The sequence below is a fragment of the Falco punctatus genome, assembly GCF_963210335.1.
Source record: "Falco punctatus genome assembly, chromosome: 5".
Lineage (NCBI taxonomy): Eukaryota > Metazoa > Chordata > Aves > Falconiformes > Falconidae > Falco > Falco punctatus.
The window spans coordinates 38,250,665-38,277,467 of NC_137584.1; the positions used below are offsets into that span (position 1 = coordinate 38,250,665).

General features: G+C 43.2%; 1 protein-coding gene across 6 annotated transcripts in view; it reads right to left on the bottom strand.

The window, feature by feature from the left end:
* SMOC2 (SPARC related modular calcium binding 2) overlaps window positions 1–21,269 on the bottom strand; it is a 149,738-nt gene extending 128,469 nt beyond the window's left edge. Inside the window, exon 1 of one of the 6 annotated variants that reach the window (XM_080387972.1) lies at window positions 20,934–21,269. In XM_080387972.1, coding sequence (XP_080244098.1) covers window positions 20,934–21,008 — 75 coding nt within the window. In that variant the 5' untranslated portion in view covers window positions 21,009–21,269. The remainder of the gene's footprint in view (window positions 1–20,933) is intronic. The other 5 variants (XM_080387970.1, XM_080387971.1, XM_080387969.1 and 2 more) reach the window with 5 other exon arrangements.
* Window positions 21,270–26,803: the final 5,534 nt, after the last annotated feature.

A 26,803-nucleotide genomic window follows, 5' to 3' on the forward strand; every position in this document is an offset into this window, starting at 1 on the left:
GGATGGCATCATGGAAAGAAAGCTTAATTCCCAGACAGGGTATTGATCTATATTTTCAAGGCTCCTGCAGGATAGAAACATTATGGCTTTTTGACCCTCCAGATTCCCTCCCTGATGCCACCTTGAGCAGAGGAGTTAAATCATTTCCTGGATTACTGTTTGCTAGTGCTGTACAACAGATCATAGGCAGCCCCACATGAGGCAAGATATAAAAGGCATAAAACAGGAGACTACTCCTGTCTAGAGCTGCAGTATCCAGATTCCTTCCAGCTCTGGAGAGCAGGGGGAGGGCATGTGCTCATTTCCTAGTAGGCAAAGAATTATTTTAAAGTCATACTGGGAAAAGCCACCACCTTAAGAACAGCCTTCATCAAGTACAGTCTCTCCACTAGATTTTGTTTCTAGCCTGAACATTTAGTTCAAACCAGGAACACCAAATATTGCCTTGATGATTTAGGTAACAAGCACTACCCACTGGCACCAAATGAAGCTGTTCCCATAGCAGGTTTAAGCTGCTAGTCACAGAGAAACAACCCACTGAAAGCCTACCTGAGAAATCCCAGTCTGTTCTGTCATCAGCAACACTGAGCAAAACAGCAGCTGAGAGCCAACAACCCACACAGTATTCATGCAAACATGCATCAACAGACTAGCCCCATCCCTACACCTCAGCTCTACCAACAGCTCACCCAGGCCCCTCTTCAGCTGATGTGTCAGACCCTCTGGCACCACCAGCTATAAAAAAGCCAGAGAGAGGGTGACCTAGTTGCACAGCTGATCTCCATGAAATGGAAATAATGCAAATGGGAAACAGGTTTTATTTCTTCCTTCCCCCCATTAAATCCGTATCATCACTTCATTTGATATGCTACCTAAAAATGTGTGTTGCTAAAAAGGTATAACTCTAACTATATTTTGTTAAAAAAAAAGGTTATTGCAATGAGGTGACAAAATCTGCACTAAAGGGAACCTCAGTGAGGAACTGAATGGATCACTCAAGGTAAATGCATTTATTATGAAGGCAGATAGGACTCACTGATGCATTTTTGTCTCCACATATACTCTTACCATGTAGCTCCCATATAAAACTTTTAATCATTTCATGAGCTAATACCTGTCCCCACATATTCTCTTACCAAATAGCCCCTCTATAAAACTTTTAATCATTCAATGAGCTAATGCCTATCCCCAAGAAAGGCATCAAAGCATGTCAAAGAAGCTTTCTGCACCAAAAAAATCAGTTACTAACAAAAATGTACAAAACAACTTTAAGATTTCTTCCTATCCTTTTATTCATTTAGTTTGATCAAGAATGTAAAATCTTCTGCAAATCCTGAAACTGAGTTTGATTTAGTGTCCACCCTTATGGCTAGATATGATAGTAACATAAATTACTTTGCAAATGCTTTCAGTCCAAAAGTTTCTCCTAAAGTCCAGAAAAAAATCCTGATATGGTGAAGTAACAATGCAAAAGCAAAAATATCATTTCTGTTAGAGCAAGAAATGATAAATGGATATTTGTGTTTTTCTAGAATTCTTCAGGGAGTAGAAAGCATCTCTCAGAATTTTCTTGTTGTCTCAGAAATGCTGATTGCTGGCAAGCACCTTTTTTTTTTTTTTCATAACTGCATTTACAAGGCATGAAATGCGATCTTTCATCAACATGAGATCAGTTCTTGTGGTCCCACAGCTATTTCTGATGAGACCTTGCAAAATAATAGAAACCGATTTCACTAAGTTATTTCTGGGCTGAACATCTGAAGGCAAGTCACATGTCTGTTAGTTACCTGTAACATGCTTATTCAGTTTAGCCTTCTGAAATTGGAAAATGTTGACAAAATGATGTGATGATTACAAGCATAGTAAACTACGGCATCCCTGCAGTGCCTGGCGGAGAACTGTACTGCCACATGAGGTTGGATGTGATCTTGAGCAACCTGGTCTAGTGGAAGGTGCCCCTGCCCATGGCAGAGGGTTGGAATGAGATACTCTGTAAGGTCCCTTCCAACCCAAACCATTCTATGATTAGGGTTGATGTGGGTCGGCGTGTTTACACAGTGTTGCATGAATCTGAAAGCCATAGCAGTTTGGGCACCATGCCACGGTAACACAGTTACGCTGAGCTATGTGGTCTCTTGTAACTCAGGAGTGTTTGTACAATACTTAGCTGTGCAGCAGAGAAACAGTTACAAAAGCATCCATCCTGCTTCCTTCACCTGTACACACATGCACAGGCATGTACATTGACAGACATGGGCATGTCCCCTCTGCAACTTCTGTCTCTGGCAGCCTACCCATGCTTTCACAAGGTTTACTTGCACCTCTCGGGTTATATGATGTGGCAAGTAGGGAAAGCACTATGGAAAGCAATTTATTCATTTCCTGTTACAGCTTGCTCCAGCGCATACTCAGGGAGACTGTGGATGGGAGAACTTTATCTGTATGCTGGCTATCATATCAGATATATTAACATGAGTGATCAACAGCCCAGTAACTGCTCTTTCACAAAAAGTACTCAAGATTATGTGGGAACCTACAAAGGCTAGCGCTCCCTATGCATACTGGGTGATAGCTGTGAGACTGTGGGACACACACTGCTTCCAGCCTAAGACAGTCCTCTATACAGCTGGTTGCATTTTTCTACAGTTTTTCCCACATTCCCCCTTCAGTATGGTCTGTTGTCATGACTAAGGGGATGTTGAGATCCTTAGGTTTGGGATTGTGCTAGCTTCTTTTTTGTAAATCTCCTTCTCCAAGGGAAAAGCCTTCACTCATTAAAAAAAAAAAAAAAAAAAAAAAAAAAAAACACACAAAAAACTTCAGCATAACATACGTGATCAAATGAGAGGTTTATTTTCTCTATTGCTTGTGTATTTCACAGCAACTTAAAGCTATAAAATTTGTATTATACAAAGTACAATGCTACACGGTGCCAGCTAGAACACAGAGGTGTTTTACTGGGGTTCTTACACTGCCACCAACTAACACAGTTTCTGCCCTTCAAAACTGGAAACAGCTTGGTCTTTGCTTGCCTTAAGTTGGTTTCTGTCACCTTTCCCAGACCAAGAATCTGGCTGCTAGGATTTTTCGTCGGAAGGATTACTTCGCTGATTATACAACTATTTTTTAGGGTGCATTCCAGACTGTAGCACTTAAATATAATGTTGGATGTCCAAGCACAGGTCCTGAGAGCATGCCCTTCACAAAGCTTTGGCTGCCTGGGCTCAGGGTCAATGTAGAGACAGCCCAGCAGTGGGCAGCCCCTTTGCCCCCGATGTCCCTGGGGAGAGGCTCCCAGGCAGTGACAGAGAGGGGACAACCTACCTGGGCTTGCCCCTGCCCATGGGAGCTGCTTTTCAGCTAAACCCTTGCTGCTCGGCCTCTGCCTGACCTGCTGCTGCTGCCCTATCCCCATTGCAGCTTCACCATGGGTTCTGCTCATCCAGACCCAGACACCAGTCTGCGAGTGACAAGACCAGCCCATCCCCAGGGAGATGCCTGATGCCCGGGGCTGTAGCTGCCCAAGGCCCACACAGCTGCCCTGCTCCTGGATGGGGGGTGGGCCAGGATCTGGCTGCCCATGGGGAGCCCCCACCACTACCACTCCCTGGTCCTCACAGTGCCTGACACTCTCATGTAGACTGCTTGCCTTTTACATTACATTTTTTACCATATTAAGAGGATTTTGGCAGCTGTGGTTGTTCAAGTAGAAAGGAACTGGTCCCCCGAGAGGGATGTGTCATGATTTGCTTTGGACTGAGGAAGGGGAATTCATTTTTAATTGAATAATATGAGGAAAAAAAGCCTTACATGTGCTAATTTGATGGATTAAAATGTATTTAGACTGGGTTATAGGGATGTTTTGACATTGGGTAATTAGGGTAACTAGAGATGACATTTGTAAGACTGACTATGTGGACACTAAAGATTTTGATATGAGTAAGGTCACTGTGACACTAAGATCAGGCAAGCGATATAAATGTAAAGGAACTATGCTTACCCAATGAAACAAGCAGCTTGAAAAGTAATTTTCTATATAACACCCATGATATCTTTAAAAATACATAAATGAAATAACTTGGAATTTTTCTAAAGTATGTTTGAAGAATGGATCTTTGGAGACATCTCACTAATCATTTCTTTAAACTTTTATAGATTATCTTATCTGCCGTGCAAAGAAGATTCTGAGTATGAAAAAGATAAAAAAACCTGGGAGAATAAAATAAGCACTTTTATTTTATGACATTTGTCTTTGATGATAATTATATAAACAGATTTTTTCCCCCCCTTTTTCTGCAGGGGTAAACCCAAAGCTGTCTGTGAACATTGTAATATGCCTGATCAGAAAGTGAGCAAAATTCAAATACCAATTTTGCCCATACTTCAGATTTACCTGAGAGATTTTTCTGTATTGACACATCAGTTAAACAGTATTTATTACGCCTTCTAATGTCTCAGGAATAGAGCCCGGTTTTACAAGCTATTTCAACACTGAAAAACATTCTGTAAAATCAGTAAACTCTTTGGACGTTTTTGCCACTCTGTATTGAAGTACAGAAGAATGAATTGCCTTTATGAACAGATGGCTTGATACACTGTTTCTTAAATTAGCCACATCTTTTATAAATTCCAAATATTTTATCAAAAATGTATATTCTCATATTAAAAATGGTAAAGGAACTTTCAAAAGGAGAAAGAGTAATTGCAAAAAAAGGTAACACTGAGCACTGCTATATTTTCTTCACTATTGAAATAAGGTGGTTTGATCACTAACAAAGAGCTAAGTTAAGGAAGTTGAAGAGTTTGCAAATTTTGCAGAATACATTTCAGGTTAGGAAAGGTTACTTCTAAAACCATATTATCTCCTGTTTAGTTGATATCCCGTGACTGGTACACCACAAAACTATACACCTAACTATAGTAACCCATAGTTGCATCCATCTTACACCACACATGAAATACTACAGTTGCTTGAAGTTCCTTCCAATTAAAAACCCCTTCTACTTAAAAATAGCTAGATTCCTAGCACTTTTCTCTTCTGTCAACTCTTTTAGGAAACAAAACTCTTTGCATTACTACACATTTCTAGAGTACAATGTAATGACTACTTCTCCATCCTCTTAAGAGCACCAGCACTATAAACCCAAGATTTCAATAAAATACACAAAGTTTATACAAAGCTTTCAAAGAGAAGAGCTTTTTGTTAAGAAATATTCTCTTCAAAAATACAATGTTTCATAGGCAAATTGCCTTTTCAAAAAACATTAGAAATTTGCCCAGATTTCTCTGTTTCTTTCCTTTATGCTAATACTGGTTTTAATCTCTTGCAGCTTTGTTCACATAATTCTTGTCATGAAAGAAAACATTTAGCCATTCAGCTAATCAGATTGACTGAGGTTTCACTTCTTTTGTTATTGATAACAATTATTTTTAAATCTCAGATAATGAAAAACTATCTATCCATAAAAGAAAGAAACCAGTTACAAACAAAAAAAAACAAACAAAGGAGTCAGTACAGGCATGTGCATGACTTGGGCAAGAGGGGAGCATTTTCTCTAGACTGCCTGGAGCTAGATGGCTACCTTGTATATGATATTGATTAAAACATTCTTCTCATGTGCTTTTCTTTTTTATCTTTCAAATATGTATGCACCTATCTTTGGATATACGTGACTATTTTTTCAGCCCATCTTATAGTTGGTATTATATATATGTAATATAGATATAGAAGATATAGATATCTTTTTTGGCCTTTCACAAATGCTTTTTTAGTCAGTGAGGGAACCATCCTTTTCACCAACACAGTTCCCCCTGGCTCCTAGAGAACTAGGCTTTACAGAGATGATGGTAAATAAACAACGACTGGACAACTGTAGCTTTGCCTGGCATGTGAGCTTCTTCTTAGACTCAGCCATCAATCAGAAGGGCAGCAGTGATTTACCAGTCACTTAAGAATAAAGCAGAAATATTTGTCCAATTTTTTGAACCAAACCTGTCTCCTCTGGTTCTGAGAGCCATTGTAGGCACACTGTGACCAGTGTGGCTTGGCCATTACCAGAGCCTCAGGACTAGCCTCCAAGCCCTAAGATAAACTTTCTAGGAGGAAGGAGTCCCCAGACAAATTCCCAAATGACCTACCACGTCCAATGGAACCGCACTTCTCCACTGGACAGATCGCCACCCTCTGCAGGGTAAGGGAAGCATCCATAATGAAGCTGAGTGCCACTGAGAAATTATCACTCGGGTAACAAAGCACTGGGTATATATTTTATTAGGTGATGAGCAGAAAAAGGATAACATCTGGATTCACAGTCCATCAGGCTAAATCTGCCAAGTGTTCAATTCATGTTACAGTGTATTTGAACAACACCGTAACAGTTAAATGGACTCCAATGGCACAGATCCTAATGCGGTTTGGAAAATGAAATAGCAATCATGAAGCGGTGTTCACCTTTGACATGAAAAGCGTGCTGAAGAAAAAGGTATATCTGAGAGACAGTGTATAGTCAACAGCTGTTTAAGAAAGCAAAACAGTGAGCAGCAGAGATCTCTGGGATAGAAAAAACATAAAGCCTTGATAAATGTGCTGCAACAACAATGCAAGTGACCCTTACACTGAAGGACCAACCCTCCATTTCATAGCGCCATTCACAGCTTCGGGTTAATGGACATGAGGGAGTACTGGCCACATTAACTGAAATAACAGCATTCACTAGTTTCATGCATCATACAGTTACTAAGATGGAGGCTGGCAGTTGAAAATAAAGACTCCCACACTGCATGCTTTCATACACAATCTGCAGAAGGAGTTTTAATACAATGCACAAACAACAAGCAGATTCTCAGCTAATGGAGCAGCAGGTGAGCAGGAGGAGCCTCACCTTATGCACTGCAATCAAACTCGGCAGGATTCCAAGCCATGGGGGCACAGCAGGACTGATGGAGAGGTGTGAGCTTAGAAAACAAAGTGTATTGTGAAACTAACACACACTGAATGGGTTTGCCTATATAGTGCAGTCAAGATGAGTAACAGGTATCTTAGCGTTCCCAGTTCCCTGAGCTTCTCTTAATGATTGCCTTGATGAACAACACACATGCATGGCCTCAGCTCTAATATAAGAGTTGTATGTGCAGATAATCTATGTGACTGTGACAAATATGAAACCTTTAGAGATTGCCTTATAGCTTGGTTGTAAGAAAATAAATTTATAAAAATTAGTCCATGTTATTTATAGTCCATTTTATTTTGGAACAAACATACCATTTGGAGGAAGAGGGGAGAAAAAGGAAAAATACTGACACTAGAGCTCTTTTCTTCTCACACTTTTAGCATGAGTACAGCTCCCCATTCTGTTGACCTTTATTACAGGTTCTGCTCACTTCTATTTCACATGATTCAGTGCCTCCACCACATTCACGTACCTTTCAGCCAGCGTTTGGCTCCCAGAACAGACTTTGAAGCCTTCACACAGCATACCACTTAAGAATGGCTGGCTCTCAAAAGGGAGTCTCCCCTTGCTGCCAAAATCAAAACCATGATTTTCACCAAAATTACTGGACCAACACTTTTGTTATAATGGTTTTGGTGAATGGAGGATTTAGCTTCAACTTATGAATGTCCTGTCAAGAGACTGAGCTATATTTGCCCTGAAGAGTGAAAGGTGGACAGGATTTAACAAGCTTTATTTCACAAGTTAGTGGCTATTTCAGTGGAACTTTAAGTTCTGTAGTTTTTTGCCAACAATATGCAAGAAGCATTAATATGATGACAAGGTTGATTCAGGAAAGTAAATACCACTCGGTAGCAGCAGAGAGCAGGGACGGGTGATTTTGTGCCATTCCTCTGGTATATGCCCAGCGGTATCCTTCAGTTGATCACTCTCTACCTGTATGTACAAAAAGCTAACAACATGATTCTTTTATATTTGAGGGGCAGGGGTATGAACAGTCCCACCACACAGACATGTACAGATTGACAGATTTTATCATGTCTCCAAGGCCTCATGTCCAAACATGCTCATCGACAGTATCAGTTTCAGGTACTGCAATCATCTCCCCAAGCTCCTCTGCAAGCTCCTGCCCTTACAGGGGAGACCCACAGTCAAGTTTATTCTCCTTCATTCCTTTCAGTAGACTAAATAAAGCTTCCCTTGTTCCAGAGTCAAGAGGACAGACACATGTCCAACTCTGCATTGCTCAAACTCCCACTAGACTCAGGAGGATGCAGTTTGAGAAGGTTGGATGCATCCATTATCAAGACTGTGGAATATCTGAATCACCATCATACAAACCCTCTGGCACCTATGTGCAGCTGTACCTTCAGCTCCTCTATCTGTGACACACATGACACGATCAGAGAGCTTCAAACTTACTTCTGTTGAGTACCTGCCTCGGGCATCTCCGCTCTCCCAGTCACACAAGGGTGTACAAAAGCAAACTGATATTCCAGAGGGCCAGGACAGAAGCTGCAGTTGTGACCCCTCTTTTTATTGGGCAGGACTGCAGCATGATGAGGCAGAATCATTTCTCGTCTCTCAAAATCATGTAGTAGGGGGGCAAACCGACTTACTTCCCCTCACCTATGCTGTCCCACTCTTCGAACTGCCTTGCAGACACCTGGCGCACATCCCACCACTTATTAAACAATGCAGGACACAGAATGTGTGCCTATGACATATGCAGCCCTCAGGCCATTTTACAGTCACAAAGAACTGATAGGAAATTAAGTAATTAGCTCAAATTATACTTTGTTAACAACATCTAAATGACACTCCACTAAACAGTAATGTTCTAGCAAAACCAGAAAGAAATATTTAAAATATAATCGCAAAGTTTTAGAAGGTGTTGCATTCAAGCAAGAAACATCAGGTATGAGAAATAGAAAGCATCTCTTTCTGCCTCTCAGACACACATGCACACCTGCTTTGCTGTTGCTGACAGCAGATGGCTGCAGGGCTCTTCCTGAAAGACATCCTGCATACCACAAAATAGCTGTAGAATATGAACTGTGACCCCCTACAGCTTTGATAGACTTGTCAGTTCCTCTCAAGCTTTTCCATCCATCATGTGCACTCTTTCTAATGTTTAACTCACTGATATGAAGATCCCTTGAGGGAATTTCATTGCATCGCTGACACTGCTTTCGTTGCTGTCAGGAGGAAATAGGGAGTTTTTACATTTGTAACCACCTAATTTCATTGAGCACTTCTGATTGCTTCTTACTTGTATTAAATGAGTGTGATTTCCCGATATGTTTGTAAAATGAATCTCACTTTGGAGCTTCCTCACCCCCAGGTGTGTGGACAAGACTCAGGATAGCAGTTTTAAAGAAATAATTTACTTTAGTGTCCAAGGAGAGAAACTGTAACTTCTTGATTGCTCCTGTCATAATAAGCAATTCAAACAGTAAAAGGTCTTTCTGTTCTCTCATCATTTAGGATAATAGTCAAGAGAGCTACTAAAATAAACCCAACTATTGCCTGAGGCAGTTCCTGAAGTGGACCTGACTTGAGATTTGAAGGGAGGTGGTGTTCTTTTCAGTCTTTAGATAACACAAACTTATCAACTACCAAACACATCTGTCCTGCAGCATCTCCGACACAGTCAAAACCTAGCAACTCAGAAATCCTGTCAAATGAAAACTAACACTAACCTCCTATGCATCGTCCCCTTTCTTAAACCAAAACACACAAATAAACAAAAAGGGAAAAAAAATCAGATCAAAGGGGTCAGATCAAATTGCATAGACTTCAGGAAAAAATGTCTTAAATTCTGGTTATTAAGCCCCAGGAAACTTCAGAATTTTATGGGAGTTTTCCAATCACCGTTGCAAAACAAAAGGAAGAAAAGCATTGTGTTGGAATGTATACAGTCCACCCCTGCATACACATGTATGACTGACATGGATAGTCTTCACAAAGGAGATAACAATCTAGGGAATTTATTACAGCTGACGGATAACATTTTGAAGCCCCAAGTAGCCTATAGGGAGAAGATCTGTGCTCCTTGATAATGCTTGACACCACTTTGAGGCTGTCAAGAGAGACTTTGGACCAGTTTTCCTAGAGGGTTCTTGGTGCTGCTGCTATAGAAAAAAGAGTACATTCAAGAGGTGGTGAATGCAGCAGCAAGAACAGCTCTGGTTTTTGTCTGCATCCGCAGGATGGACATATCTTGCATCCAGACCCATCTTTTCTTCCTCAAGAAAAGGTGGGGAAGGGCAGCAGTTAGAGAAGCTTCCAGTTCCACGCTAAGCTACATGCAAAAAGAGGAAAGGGCATCCAAACATTCCCTTTATGCTTTGCAGGAAAGACCAGGCTGCACTGGTGCAGGGCTGTGGGGTTTTTTTAGGGGAGTTTTGCACCACAAAGGGAAACACATTCCACAGCCTGAGAACCCCAGCTTTAAAGCAATGATAAGGTTGAAACGCTAGGCTCTTGCAAGTCAGGAAATACCAAGCAGATGACACTTGGCCCTCAGCACTATGCAGAACCCTTTGGCCAGCAGCATGACAAGACCAGGGAATAGAATCTTTTGCTCATCTCTTCCTGTAGTGCTGAACTGATTGTTCCAATTCTTTACAAAGGGTAGACTGGGTTCAAAAGGAAAAAAAAAAAAAAAAAAAACAAACAGGCAAGTCTAGCCAGCTTGGATACTATGCAGAGGATGTAAAGAACTAGACCACAACTGTCCAGCTAACTCCATTATTTGTGTTCAGCCTCATCTGTAAGCAGGTCTCATTCAAGATTTACTCTTATTTATTATTGCACTTGATAACGATGGTAGACCAAGAGGGCTAACCAAGAATGAGGCTCTTTTGCCCAAAACATGTTACAAACCCAAACAGCTCACAGTCTATACATAGACAAGGCATAAAAACACTAGGGAAGAAAATGTACAAAGGGAAGAAGATCAACTGTATGGAGAAGGAGAAGGTTGGAGAAAAATCTGCAGAGGCCAGAGACAGCCCAGTCAAAAGTGAGTCACAAAGGATGTCAGCTTTGAGTCCCTTGGGCTTATTCCTGCTAGTGGGGTTTCTGCTAGCTCTTTATTTTGGTTTTCCCTCAACACTGTATGTTTTGTGAATTGGTTATTATCTCACCATTTACTCTATCAGATCAGCAGTGCTGTCTGCTGTGCTTCTGTGGGTTTGTCACCAGCCACCCAGACACATAAAGCAATCTCCATCAGCCGTTTCATCTTGGTGTCAGATCTGGCTTTGCCATCTAGTAGAAAATACTCTAACTTTCTCATTGCCTTGCACCTCTCCCAGTCTTCCATCTAATGAACGTAAACGCTGACACTTCAGAAGAGCAGCACTGTATACCCATTTTGCACTGGAGAAAATTACTGCACTAAGTGCAGACAAGTAGACATTTGAGCTCTGCTTTTTGTTATTTTTCCTTCAGAAAGAAATCAATTATCAGTGCATGAACATTGCCCTGTAATTTTATTGCAAGCTAATAGAAGTCCATCACCAAGCAATGACAGAACTTTTGCTCTGGGAGTCATTCAGCACCTGAAAAGAGGAAACTTAAACAGAAGAGCAATTTACCAAATGAACATTTCTTTCAAAAAATCTTTCCCTTTCTCGTAGAAATGTAATTTATGGAACCTTTCAAGAAGGAAACAAGATGGAAAGATAAAATCTCCTGTTCAAAGTTCAGATTTGCAACTAAATCCACTTAGGCTGAAATCTATCAAGAATTTGACATGCTTGAAAAATGCCTTCTCAGGAGGACCCAGTCTGAAATATAATCCCATTTAATACAGTGTGGAAAATAAGTTGTCCACTTTGTTTTGTCTTGTTCACCAGAATTCATGTAATAAATGCTGCAAAAAGAAACAATATGGATGCATGCAATGAAATGAATAGGCCATAGGCATTCTGCAGGCTGAATGCCTCCTGGTGTCCCACAGTCAAGAGCAGCTCATATGTTTGGCCATATTTTCCCTCCTGTCCACACCAGTCTGCTCTGAGCTCTCACGAGTGCTAATGGATAATTCATGTCAAGGAGAGCCATGTCATTAAGGACATTTTACTTCTACAGAACCACATTCTACCTTTCAGTGGTTTCTGTTGAGATTTTTTCCATTTGAGATTTTTCCCATTTGAGGATCTATCTGATGGGCACCTGAGGGGCAAGTACTAAAACAAGAAGGTCCCCAGTTTTCCCCCTCCTCCCCTGGGGACTGGCACAGGGTAGAGAAGCCAGGGGTTCCCCTACTTCCAGCCCTCCCCAGACTGTGCTGCACTTGAACTCCCTCCCGTGGTGGATCCCTAAAGGGTCCCAGAAGAAGACAGGTGACCTCCCTGACCCTAAGGATGCTGTGCAAGTGATGCCACCAAGGTGTATTCGCAATGGAATGGACAGGAGGAGAAAGATCTGTATAGACCTCCTCTCTCTGCTTTTCATCTTATGTCTCTGAAGTCTGTGATGGCTGTCTCCCACAAGGAAGCCATCCTACAGACCAGAGGTAATTTAATAAACAAATGAACATATGGTCAAGTCAAAGCCTTCTTTAGTTTCTTTGTTGCCAGTCTTTTTTCATTTCTGTATCCTCTTGTGGGAACAAAAGTTTCTTTAGAATATATGCTAACCTCCACTACAAGTAGCATACTTGGAACCAGGTTTCACTTATTTGATTTCATTTTTAGATATAATTTTTTACTTTGAAAGTGACATTTGCTACAGTGATTTTTCACTCTGATAGGCACATCAGTCCACACGATGGCTACTCGCTGGCCTTGGGCGGTGCTATACAGCACTATTGGCATGACAAGGTGGCCCACAGTGACCACAGCACTTGACAAATACAGCCTTACAGAGCCTGGGTCAGCTTTGCTGGCACTCCTTCGGCTGCAATAAGTGGCACCAATGTGGATGCTAAAGCAGACAAGAACTGATTAAAACACTCTGGCTAAATGTATTAAATACTTCTTCACCTATGCAGATGGACATGAGGAGAAATATATTAACTGGGGCAACTGCCCAGTTCAGAAGCCAATTCACAATACCTGACTCCGATAGTAACCCTCCTCTTAAGAACATTAGGTTCATCTCGCAGACCCAAATGGGAATCCAGTGTGTTTGGATGAAGGCAAGTGCACTGCAGCCAGCATGGCATGCATGTATCAGCCTCACTGAGAAGAGATTCTCATATTTTAATATCACCACCTTTCCAACATCCTGCCAACACCATACTTTCACTTTGTATTTTCCAAAAATGGGTCCCGGTTCTACCATTAGCAGAAAGATGCCACTGTCAAGAGCAGCACCTAGCAAAGAAAAAAGTTTGGGAATCGTTTCTCTAGACTGCATGACCTAGAACCCACACTTTTTGCCCTGTGATACTTTAGGACACGTGGTCTGGTTTAATAGCGTTTTTGTTCACGTAGTCGTGTTATGGTTAAAATATGGCTAGATGGTTTTTGTGTGTCCACCAAAATGTCCCCCTCCCTTCTCCCCCTCCTCCAAAGTAGTAATGAGACTCAATGGCAGACTTTTACTCAGACTAAACTCTACCACTCCTCCGCTTTACTCCAGATAAGAGCAAGAGAAAGATAATAAAACTGAGTCATTCCCTTCCCTCCCCAACATCCACGTATGCCTGCAATCCATAGGTTTTCTTTGTACTGCAGCTTGCCGCACAGATCATACCGAGGCCATCCTGATTACCATTAAAATTACTCTTTATCTGATATTAATTTAATTTCAGAAAAATGTACAGACCTCTCCTGAGCATTTACGCTGCTTATTCACTGACAGTATCTTGCTTTAATCCTGAACAAAGGTCAGGATATTGATAAAAGTCCGATAAATCTAGCCTGAGCAAAAGACTGTGAGCACTTTATGGCAGCAATTCTATCCTGAAAATCTGTAAAATACAGCAAGCAGCCACGGCATAAATAAAGAAAGAGCATTCCAGAGCAATGGAATTTTTCTTTGTTTTCATGTAAGTACTCTTTAGGTGCTCTAGGACAGAAAGTCAAAGATTTATAGCATATGTATGACAGCTAATTTGTATACAGTTTAAAACGAACACCTAAAAGACAAGAAGGTATACTATTACAGCTTCAGAAAAAAATTAAGGTAACACAAAAGAAAAAAAACTGTACTCAGTGGCTCTGAAGATGACAGAACAAGCAGCCTAAAGTAAACGAAGAAAAAAATCTAGGTTTTGGATAGGTATGAGGTAAACATTCTTGAGCGAGTTTTGTAGCAGCACACTGAGCAAGCCAGGGAGAGAGCTGGAAAGGATGGCCTTCAGGAAATGTTTTCTCTTTCCGCCCCAACAAGAATTCTAGGATGTATTCTCTATTAGCCTGGATTTTCAGCAGCTGATGAAATACTTAGTGGTCATTTTTAAAAGCTAATAAATTAGGAAGGGGGGGGGGGGGGGGGGGGCGGGAAGGGGGAATCACTGAGGGCAGTTACTAACTCATCAAGGCATTTTTTTCTGTAAGGACTGGCTAAAACTTCAGTTTGGGGGACAGACTCCACACAAACTTACTTCACGGGTTCTGTGGTAAGACATGACCCTACGTTAACTTTGCTTCTTTGAAGACCACTCATAATTTGGTTAAGTCACATTAAGAAAACTGCCAATACTAAGTGTTACCACATCAATCTAAATAGCAGTCCCTATGCTTTTGGGTAGCTTTCACCTCCCTGTAACCAAAGTTTGTATCCTTGTATCCTATGCACACCATTGCACTACACCAATGGCTGTAATTCAGAGGAATTCCCTATGTAGATGGAGCAACTAGGCAAAGATTGGAAAAGTGCAGGAAAAAATGCACCTATTTATGCTATACTTGCTCATCTCTGCTCAGTTCTTTTCTTATGTCCAATTTCTTGTTACGTCTTAAGTTATCCCTCCTTTTCCTTTGGCACAAATTATTCTGTGCAGCATCAGCATATTGTAAACTGTAAGTTTTTTCCTGACGCATTTCCTCTTTTCAGGCTTACAGTCAATGCTGCACTGGAAAGCGTTTTATCTACCACTGTAGATAAATATGAAGGCAGTGATTATCAACTAATAACCAGAAGTGGATAGAGAAATGTTAACAGAAGCATATCCCATGAGATTACGCGGGGTCATTAAGACCAGAATGATTGGCATCACCAGAATTTTGTTGTAGAAGACAGCAGAGGGGCAGAGGAGGGGAGGGTAGTATTCACGCAGGTCAAAACTGTTTTGACTATATTTCTGAAGAAAACATTCCAACTTCTCACTGTGAAATGACCTTCACATGGATCTTTCATCTGAACTTTTTAAGAATCCTCCTCCAAACACAATATTGAACCAACCAGAAAATTAAGAAGCTTTTGGGTTTTGGTCCTAAAGGACATACAAAATGTTTGGAAATCCCTGAGTCCTTTGCAAACTGTAAGCTCCATGCATTCTGCAGCTTCCCCAAGAACATACAAATTTATTCAGATCAAAAATGCCACTCCTGAACCAAACGCAGACCTTTGTGTGCCATTCAAAAACAGGCCTTTGATCCCAACTCTTTCTTACTCAGTTTTTAATTTTCAGGCGCCTCCACACGTCCTGGTCTCAGCCCTGACAGGAAATGCAAGTACCAAAATTCCGTGAAAATGGCTGCGCCTGTGGTGAGGCTGGTCTGGCTGAAGAAATGGAAACACTAGCAAAGTCCTGCGTGAGCCAGATCTTGAAAAGATTCATAGCCCAATTTCCAAGCCAATAGGGTTCAGATAGGTTTTGGATAGCAGCTAAACCTTTGGAGGCTTCTCAAAACGAACCTTGAGATTTGCTGACTGTCAAGGAATACACATGGCTGTTCCTCGAGGTATTCAGTGGGCAAGAGGGGATGGATGAAAGCATCACAACTGGTCAGAATATGCATGATCTACTTCTTTTTGTTTCCTCTGTCCTGCTCTTCCCTCCCCACCCACATTCACTTGTGGTCTTCACTTCTACTTTTAAAATCCTACGGGTGTGCAGTCAGCCTTCCATCTCCCTTATGTCTTTCGCATTATAAGGTCCAGTGTATGTCGGCTGCATACAGAAAAATTACCTCTAACCCCTGATCAAAAGTTTTGCTGACTCTTTCAATAATAACTCTCACAGGTTTTGGTTTTGTTTCTTTAGTGAGAATTGTCTTGAGAGTTTATTGCTAGGAAGCATTTTTGAAAGTGTTTTATTTTCAGAGCTGATGTACCCTTGGCTGTACCAATGCCCATTTGCAGTAACAATGCTGTTAGGATCTGGAGCCACTTACAGTTTTATTTGTGGTCTTGGTTTTTCAGTCACAATTAGAGTAACTTTTCCAAATGTTTGGGTTTGCAGGCGCCATCCAAACGGGTCCTTAACTTGGAAAGCTTTGATTGTGTTTAGCTTCCCTTTACTGAACTACCTTAGTGGTCCATCTTATATTGGTGAGTGTTGTGGAAGCTATCCAGGGCATTAAATGCTTTTGAATACTCACAAAGCATGTGCCAAGGGAGAAAAAGAAAACAATTGTTCCCTGAAATATTCACTTTCTGATGAAAGGAACTTTTAACAGGCAGAGGTGTTCATTTCAAGAAGTGATTTCAAGCAAACTTTCTTCCTTTGTAAGATCTAAGATCAATATTGTATTGAGAAGGACACATGGTTCAGCAAGGCTTTGAAAGAATAAAACTAAATAGTTTGTGGTATGTTATAAGTCATCAAGATTTTAAAATAAGAAACACTTGTGCCCTATTGTTTGTACAAGTACATGCACACACAACACCGCAACTGAGATAAAAGCTAAGCTGATGGTTCCAAAAATACAGCATGAATGATGCCAAAGTAAGTGTGGTGGTAAGTGCAGTGATCATAAACCTACTTATTCGAGGAACAAAATGAGCTTCCTACAAAACATTGTGCTTCAAAACAAAAGTACCTACATACTCAAGATATGACTGTTCCCCTTACACAATATGCCAGTAAGGCTCAGTTCTCATCGGTTTCATACATCCAGAAAGAATGGGCACATGTCACAAAGCAGAATAAAAATACAGCGTTGCAAAAATGCTCAACAATGTGTTACAAGAATTTCAGGCTATTACCTGCCTTTCCATAAACAAGGTAAAAGGACAAGGCTACTTAAGATATTTTCTGGAATGTAAGAATGTTTTACATTAGCATTTGACACAAGGGGAGGAAAAACTAGGAGCAGCCAAATTGGCTACAGTCCATCCAGATCTCATGGTTTGTTATGAGACAGCTCTCAGCCTACCTTTCCAGAATGAAATTCATTGTTCTGTTGCCAATGTTTGTTTATTCGAAATAACAATAAATATAATACTAAATAATGTTCTCCTCCCCCATGCATCCCTGTGGCTCAGTTAGCAATTCAGAACTGCAATATTCTGTTTCCCCTCACTTTGCCTATTATTGCAATACGCTCCTACTCAGGAGCAACTTTAGCAGAATATTTTTTGATTACAAGAGGCCAAGATTGATACAAATTCAAAGTACCTTTGGGCTACCTCTAACTTATTGAGCTCCCAAGAACTTCAAAACTCTTGGACCCTGGTGCTCCCCAATATTCAGGTGTGCATCAACCCACCCCTCACGTGCCTCCTGTACCCTCACACACAGACAGGGGGGACCCAAGAGAGTTCTGGCTGCATCCACAGTTTGGGCAGAGGCACATATTAAAACACTCATACACCCACTTTAGATACAGCCATGAGGACCAGGGGACCAGACTCCAGACTGCCCGATGTATCTCAACTACCTACTGACTCTTCTGATGTATCCACCTGCCAGAAATTATCCTGATGGCTATTATCAAGGTTGTAAGAAGCCATATGCTCATCGGGTCCTGCAGACCTGCAGTCACATAAGACTATTCGGCAATCAGAAATCTCTTGGAGGTGTTATTTGTGTGGAAATTCTGTCATTTCTTGCCATTGGACTATTGCAAATCTTCTAGTACCTGAAAATCACATATTGACCTGAACTATAGACATGAGTGGTTGTTCTGGGTATTTATGCCCAAGAGAAATGCAAAAATATTATTCCTGGTTACACAGGAATACAGCTCTGTAAACTACTGAAAGTCATCTCTGCACACAATACTCACTCTGCTTCTGGAGCTAGTAAGCACGTGAAGTTAAAACAGCCCAAAAATCTGTTTAGACAGATGAAAAACATAAAGACAGATGCTGATACTCCCCTCCCTGTGTGGCCATCACTCAGTTTGTCGCTTAGAACCCAGACCTGTTCAACACACAGGCAAGGAAAAAAACTCTGATCCACGTAGTCACCTTTTGCAAAATTCCCTTAACTTTAGAGTTGCTTCTGCTAGAGGGAACTTCAATTTTATTATTACTTTGTTCCTAAGGTTCATCCTATGGCAGATTTACCTTTGCAGTTAAGGAGACTGTGCCTGCGATATTAGCACCACCCGGCAAGCTGCATATACCTGTAACAGCGTGATGCCATCAAGGGTGTGTGCACCTTCTCCATAATCATCCTGCAGTTTTCATGAAGCGCAGGTCTGCAGTGAAACATGCTCTGTCCCTGTGGCCTCTGGTTATTTATGAAAATACCAGTCTTTGCTATTCCTCCAACCACAAATAAAAAGAAAATCTTCATCTGATGTGTAGAAAGGAACGGCAGTTCTCTGCCACTGGCATAGCAGGTGAAAAAAGTCATACATTTTCTTGGTCTTTCTACACAGCTTGGAGGTTTTTTTCCTTACAATTACAATTGCAGATACAATCCATGAATATTTGAGAAGGGTACATGTGGGAAGGGGTTATACATTCTGAGGACTATAAGTAAAATGACTGCAGGAGTAAGGAATGATTTAGTACTGTGGTATTTGTTGCTGCAATAGCACTGCTGTTTTTGTTGTTTAAATAGGGAAGTATACAAATAGTAGAAATAAACCTGCCTCATTCAAAGTTTAGTCTTGTGGGAAGATGTAAAAAGTTTGTATGCCTAAGTCTGTGTGCGTCATTTTCTTCCTATAGGTGTCTGACTGTTCATTACCCATTTTATGGGCACATTTCTAATGTAGTCTAGTAATCATGCAGGCTAGCCATCTCTGTAAGAAGAGCACAGGCAGCAGAAAAATTAGTGTGGGCTCACTACCTACAGTCCTCTACTAACAAGGCTAACTAACTAACCCTACCAAAATGTTCAAGTTCAATTCAGTCCAAAACCTTACAGTCTCCAAAGACATTACCTTTTTGGTAGCAGAGGGTGGGGATTCCACCAGGATTGATTTTTCTGTTCAGGGTTCATAAAGATGCACTCTAATATAAGGTACAGAAATGAAAAATACACGCTCTGGATGAGTGAAAAATGGAACAGAGGGACTTCAGACATCGCTTAGCTAACAACGAAGTCAAATACATCTGCATGAGCCTATGACATTTGATTTTTAAAGAGTTTGCACAAGTGCCCTTGGCCAGATTTTTCTTCGCTTTTGTGAGGCAGGAAACCGCTCACTGAATGACAGCTACATTCAGCAGTGATTTATATACATCTATCAATAGGCTTTGGCATCATCTGGGTCATGTATCATTTAAAGGTGATACAACAGTCACAACCACTGTTATTTTATATTTGGACAAATTAATTTTTGTTTTTCCAGTTGGCTTCCACACTAACATTTGGAACTTTTTTATGTACAGAAAAAAGAATATAACATGTAATCCCTTGCAAATTCTGTTTACACTTTTATGAAAGTGAACTTGGAGTTAAATTGCAATGCTAACCTGTTAACTAGAATAGTATATGTCACCTAACAGTCTGAGAATGCTTCAAATGAGGGTCTTAAAAAGTAAAAGATGAGAATCACTTGACTTTCTCCATCCCACACTTTGAAGTACCACAAACTGTAAAATTCATGGAGCAAACTCATTCCTTTAAAGTTTTCAATTAACATCTTCTAATCTACCATTTAAAAAAAAAAAAAAACAACAACAACAAAAACCCAGACAAGAAGGCAAAACTTCCTCTGAAGAATTTCAGGTATGAACAGCTCAGACATCCCCCACCACTGTTTCTCCTTGAGCTGTCCCTATCCACCCTTACTCAAAAAGAAAGGGAAAAAAAAAAAAAAAAAAAAAAAAGAAGAAAGGGAAAAACCCAACTCTCAGTATTTTACAGAAATTTTCTGAAAAGACTGAGAAAAAAATAGGGTCTATTTCACTTTGCAACTGCCTGCAACTTCAGCATAATAAACTCTAAAGGGCACAGCCCTCACCAAAACACTTAAAACAGCTTGAAAGAGGTACTCACTGCCCGTTATGTTTACTCAAGCACTTGTTTAAAAACACATTTAAGGAAAATGTTTTTATTTCTACAGATTGCATTAATTATAGCTTTGCAAACACTGCAAGCTCTACAAGAAGACTGAACTGAGCTATTAGCTGCAAACCTCAGGTCTTGGCTAGAGAAGTGGTTATGGCTTATTTAGCCAGCCTAATGAATTGGCTCGCCCATCTCTACGCAGAGTTCCATGTTTAGCATCATGGAGCCTGGAATAGCCAAACTGGGTTGTTTCACGTCGCTTATAATTAAAAATAAAGTAAAATCGGTCAACCCAAGACGGTCCAAAAGGGGACCTCACTACAGCGTTATTCCTTTTCGCGAAAATAAAAGCATTAGCACGGAGGTTAACGCTGGCCCCAAGCGCTGCGGAGACCCGCAGTAAACTTCCACTTCGCTGCCGCGGGCCGTGCCCGCCCTGGCGAAGCGCGCAGGGGCGGCGGTGCCGGCTGCTCCCCGCCCTGCCGGGCCAGGCGCGGCGGAGCCCCCATCCCCTCAGCTGGGGAGCGGGCAGCAGCCCCCGGCCCGGCAGCCGGGGGGCGAGCGCGGCCGCCCGGGGGTGCAGCGCATCAGCCCGCTCAGGTGCGCCCCGGGGGACCGACCCGGCGGGCGGGCGGTGCGCAGCGCCCAGCGGCGGGCGGCCTTACCGTCAGGGCGGAGAGCTTCTGGGCCGGCACGGCGGGCAGCAGCTCCGGCAGCAGCAGCAGCAGCGGCACCCACATCCTGAGGCGGCGGCGGGCACGCAGCGGCTCCGGGAAGCGGAGGAGGGGGACTCTCCTCGGGATGGCGCTCCCCCCCCCCGACGCCTGCTTTGGCTCCTTTTCAATCGCTCCGGCTGGGAGGTCCCAGCTTAGGTCCTCTATTTGCTTTTTCCCCAGCCCAGCCCTTGAAATTTTAGGGACGGGTGTGCAGCAGCGAGGCGGCGGTTTCTCCCTCTCTCCGCGTCCCTCTCTCGCTTCTCGAGAGCCAGCCCCGGCGGGGAGATGCTCCCCAGCCGCCCCGCTCCCGCCGCCCTCCCGCCGCGCAGGCTCTGCCCGGGGGGCTCTGCCCGCGGGGCTCCGCCGGACCCCGCCGCCTCCGCGGGGCGCCGCGCCTCCCTCCGCCTCGGGCGGGTGCTGCCTAGCCCTGGGGGTCGCTTGCTTCTCCCCCCACACCTCGTCTCCCCGGGGCGGGGGAAGCGGGAGGCAAAGACTGGGACGGGAAGGGGGAACCCTCCCACACCACCGCTCCGGTGTCCGCCGCCGGCGGGAAGGCACTGCCGCGGCTGCGGAGCCTGGCGGTGTGCGACCTCACCGAGCCGCTCTTCCCCTTTTCCTCTTATCCTCCCCCCTCCCCAGCCCGGCCTCCGCTTTCTCCTCCCAGACCCACAGATCCTCGCCGATTAACCCTCCCCGGTGCTCCCGGGGGGACGCCGGCTTGCTCCCCACGAACGGCTTGTTTTCCCCCCGCCTCCTGCTGAATCAACATGTACAAATACCGGCAGCCCCTGAGGGGGTGAGAAGCGCCCCCACCCCCGGCCCGCTGCACCCCGACCCCCTCCCGGTGCGCCCCGAGCCCGGGTACCGCACGGGTACCGGCGGGTACCGCACGGTGCGGGCAGCGAGGGCCGGGGCAGCCAGGGCTCTGACGGGGGCGAACCCCGGCAGCAGCGCCCTGTGGGGCCGGGGGCAGCCGGGCGTCGCGGGGGGCCGTCAGGCCCACTGGCACGGCAAGGAGCGGCCAGTGCTTGCCCGAGGCGAGTGGCCCGGGGCGGTGCTGGTCGCTGCGCTATCGTGCAGCGGCTGCCAGGTGGAACCTTCCCGCCCACGGTTTCGCACTTTTCGCGCTTATCTTTTAGGAGCCGAACAGAGGTCTTCGATTATTTCCTTACTGCGAACAGCCTGAGGGTCTCCTCCCCGCCCCCGGCTGCCTGAAAGAAACCCTTTCGCCGAAATTTTGTCACGGGAGGAGACCCCCGCTGCCCCCCGGAGACTCGCGGGTCGCTGCCAGCCTGCAGAGACCCCCAGGTCTTGGGGCGCTGCTTTATCCGTAGGGGGTGCGCATTTGTGGGAATGGAGCCAGGCGTGAAAAGACTTTAGGAAGGCTGCGAAATGGCACGTTCCCAGCACACAAGTGATCGCTTCCCCACGGGTCCAGATCCAACCTTGCCAGCTTGTCACACCCTGGCACAGCCTCAGCCAGGGCTGGGGATGGAGCCTGCTCTCCGGAGCAGTAGCTGCATGCACGATTAAACCAAGGCAGAATCAATATTAATTACAGACAGACTCGGGTGCCCTGCTTGAGATACCTACTGCTGACTTTTCCAGATCCTACGATGTTCAAGGCATGCAGCCATCAAACTAGTTACAGCTTCTCCAGGTCTCGGCTGAGCACACAGAGTCACAAGAATTCGGAAAGCCCCCTTTTCAAAAACTGTGCGTTTAAGCAACTCAATTATCAACACAAAGTATGTGCATGCATGTGTGTGTGCATGGCTTGTAATATCTCCAGGGCTTTTTAAATGGTAAAAAATTAAAAGAAAGCTATTGTATGCATTTGCCCGAGTTAGGACATGCTTGAGACCCTTCGCTGCACCACACAGATCTCCACCAGTCTCAGGCTAGCAGCATCTCATGCAGAGACAGCCGCTTGCCATTGGCTGCAGTAGGCAGTGCAGGACGTTTTGCCAGCATGGGCTTCACAGCCTTTTAGCCCTTTCCTCTCAGCTGGGAGGTGGTGCAACTTGTCCATGTTGATGCCTCTGTCAGAGCCAGAAGGAGCTTTTTTTCTTGTGATCATGCAACTGCTGCTTTCATACCTCAAAGTTATTTTCTACATGTACCTAGTCCCCTTTTTTTCTCGTCAAACCTCTCATTCCCATTGCCTTGTCAATGTCTCACCTCTTCAGAATCATCATCCCAGTCCTCTTCCACCTCTGCCCATCCAAACCAGCCTGTCTTCCAATTTGGGTCCAGGTCACCTTCATCACCAAGCAGCCCTACAGGCCGGTGCCTGCTTTCCCTTCTGCCATGCTCTTTGTATCTTGCTGGCCTTACAGCCCCTTTGCCTTCAGCTCGGAGCCCTCCCGTGCACTGCCGACGTGCAGCTGGGCAAAGGCAATTCACAGCGGGACACCCCCTTTGCTCTCGGTTTATCTGTCAGGACCTACAAAACAGCACAGCAGCTTGGATTTGACATTGCAGGAAAAAATCCATGCTCAGAATAGATCAGAAATTGATCTAATAAAAACAAGCTGCAGGTTTTTGAGGGTTTATAACTTAGTCAAATGTGAATGGATTTCCACAGAGTTGGCAATAGCCAAAAGGTCAAAACTCTGCAAAAAAGGAAGTCTAGAGTCCAGAAACTGGTGGCATTATGGTTTTACAATAAAGATGCCTTCCAAAACATACACTATTATTTTGTCTGCTGTGATTTCCCCAACCTTTTTTCTCAAAAGAGACTTGACTATGCCACTTAACATTTCTTCTTCCTTTTCTTTGACCCCCATCCAGAAGGTCATTCATCCTAAAGTAAGTATTTTTGAAGGTAAATGTGAGACCAAGTGATAAAAAACTGGCAAGTTTTAAGCAACTGAAGATAGTGGTTTATAATGTAAAAGACAGAGTGATTTTAACAAGCAGAGCTTCCAGCCACCACCATGGTGGTAAGAAACCCACCTGCCTCCAAGAACTTCCAGTCTGATTAGATAAGGGATATAAAAAGGGAAATAAATGTTTTTCTTCATTGTATCTGGGGAAGGACTATGAGAGAGTCACATCAGTGTTCCTTGCCAGTGCTGATCTTGCATTTAGAATGAGACAGGTTTTGTGAAGGACTCATGAGTCCGTTCACAGCTGTACATTCATTGTGAGTGTCCCCTCTGCATGGATGCCACTGAAGGAAAATTTTGGTTTACATTACTTGCAGCCTTGGTCCCCATGGCCAGGCAAGTTCTGCATCATGTGTCGGCATAAATTTTGACCTGGCTGCCACTCACACCAGGACCATGTCCAGACTTGGTCTGTGCTACATTTGGAACTGTACCTAAGTTTCCTGAGGTCCTCCACCTCTGCTCTCGTAATGAGACCCACATTTTCTCCTTATCCTCCAAGTCTTTCTAGAACTGTTGTAGAAGGCAAGTTATATTGCTTAGATGAACGAGCCTCATGGAGCAATCCTGTGCAGTTTAACAGCAGCAGATCCAAATATACAGGAAATACTTGGCAGAATTTACTGGAGCATGAATGCTTTCTTTTCGTGCTTTTAATTAGGTCAAAAAAAAAGCAAAAAGGAATTATCTCTTTACTATAGAATTGTGCAGGCTGCTTTAAAATCCTATGGCCAGTTGACCATCCTGCATTAAATTCAACAGGATTGTTCCAATAAGGATCTTGGAAATCTTAACTGTGAGAAAGGGAGAATTATCTGGCTCTTAACTATCAAGGCTGTGATTTCCCCAACCTTTATCACAAATATCAAGGGAAATAAATCCTCTTAGGTTTCAATCTAGTGCAGCAACAACACGGATGGACCACTAGATCCAATCCATGTTACTTGGCTGGGGTATGTAAGCATTCAGGAGTCTTATTCTCGTAGCAGGATCAGGTGTTGTTTGGCAATTCTTAGAAAGAGATTCTTTTTCTCCCATGGATTTCTGACACCCACCTTCAAATTAGCAAGCAGACCTTGTGCTCTCACTTGCTTTTCAAGTTTGCCCCTTCTCAAGCAGCAAATGCATTTTGCAGCCCCACTTGGGATATACCGAACACTTGGTTGATTTTTGAAGTTTGGAAAAATAATGGGAAATAATAATAAAAGTCAAGCAAGTCGTTCTTGTAATACTTAGATAATATACAGGCACTTACAAAAATGCAGACAAGTACAGAACAGCTGTTGCTATGCTGTGGGGCTAGGGTCCACCTCTCCTGGTGACAGAGACCAACTGGGCCCGCAGCAAATAATGACAAAATAGAAGTCTTTTTTTTTTAACTTATAAAGCATTATCACTTAGTTTCTTATAAACAAAGATACTAAATCAAAACCAACTGACATCAATGGTGAGTCTCCAATGACTTAAATATGAATATGAATGAAAAGCGCACAAATCTTAACTCCAGACCTACCATACTAGTGGTATCATTGAACTGTGGTCACAGGTTTTCATGCTTGATATGGGTGATATCCCATATATACTATATATTTAGTTGAAAGGAATAATAAAAACCCTTTGCTGTCCTGCTTCTTTGTATTTGCTGTGAGTAATAGGGAAGATGGAGTCCAACAGATAAGTTTGTGTGACTTCTTAAGCAAAAATCAAAAATTACTCATTCATTTAGTTACTTTTTTAAAGTAGAAAATGTTTTTTGTAAACTTCTTAAACATCAGTTGTTTTAATATAACTATGAACTAGCAGCTGATGATTGAGCTGTGCTCTGTGCCATGTGAAACATGGCGTGCAATTTTTAGAAGTATTTATGGGAACCAGGGGCTGAGATCCTGGTTTTTGAGAGCTACACAGGTGAGCCAAACCCTCATCCCAAAACACCAAGGCCCATGCATCATATGATCATTAAAAATAAAGTCATCAAACCAGCCTTTTAGAAAGGGGACAGAATGTAGAAATCAAGTAAAAATTGTGGAGGAACAGCCCTGTGTGTGGCTGGTTGTCCATGGGAAAAAGATAGCTGTGAAAAGCGTCAGCCTTCATTTAGATTTTCCAGTTTCAGCATGTTGCATTTTTCGTAATTAAAGCTTACTGTGTGGAGTTTTATCACACTTTAGTGAGCAGTCAGTATGAGGAAGAGGACTTAATCCTTCAGGGCAAAAACAAAAAATCCCTGCTCTGCATCTTGTGGGGTGAGAGCAGCACTGGTATCTTTCCCATCTGCCAGTGACATAGTTCTGCTGCGCTCTCCCCGTCACCCAGTGCCAGCACGCTCTTTAGACTTCTTAGAAGGTTGCTTGTTGCAACGCAGAGAGGCATCGCTGCTGACTCACTCACTCGCCTTGCATTAAATCACCCTCCTGGATCACCACGGCCCTGTGGCCACAGGCACTCCTCTTTACCCAAGTGTAGAACTTGGGATGGTGTGGTTGGGATCAGGACCAAACCCTGAAAAACCGGTTGGCTCCTGAGTTAAAGGAGCACCCGAGGATGGCAAGAAGGATGTGAGAACCAATAAAGAGAAGAAAGAAAATGAGGGGAAAAAAAGACTTTTGGAAATGTTGCTGACAAACTCAGCCTGCTGCCTGATCATCTGGAAACAGCCACGGGATCTGCATGATGCTCGGAGGCTTGGAAACAAACCATAATGTGGAGAATGTCAGCAGGAGAGTTCTGCCTGGGGAAGAATAAATTCATCCCCAATGCTTGTAACCAGATTTGCACCAACCGTGAAAACTGTATAGGAAAACAGCTATTACATGAAGTGAAATGCTGGCTGTAAATGCTTTTCTGAGAGCTGGTGGAGTAGCTGAAGTGACATAGGATGTAGTGGAAAATAAGAACACAAAATAACACCAGAAGGTGTAAGTCATA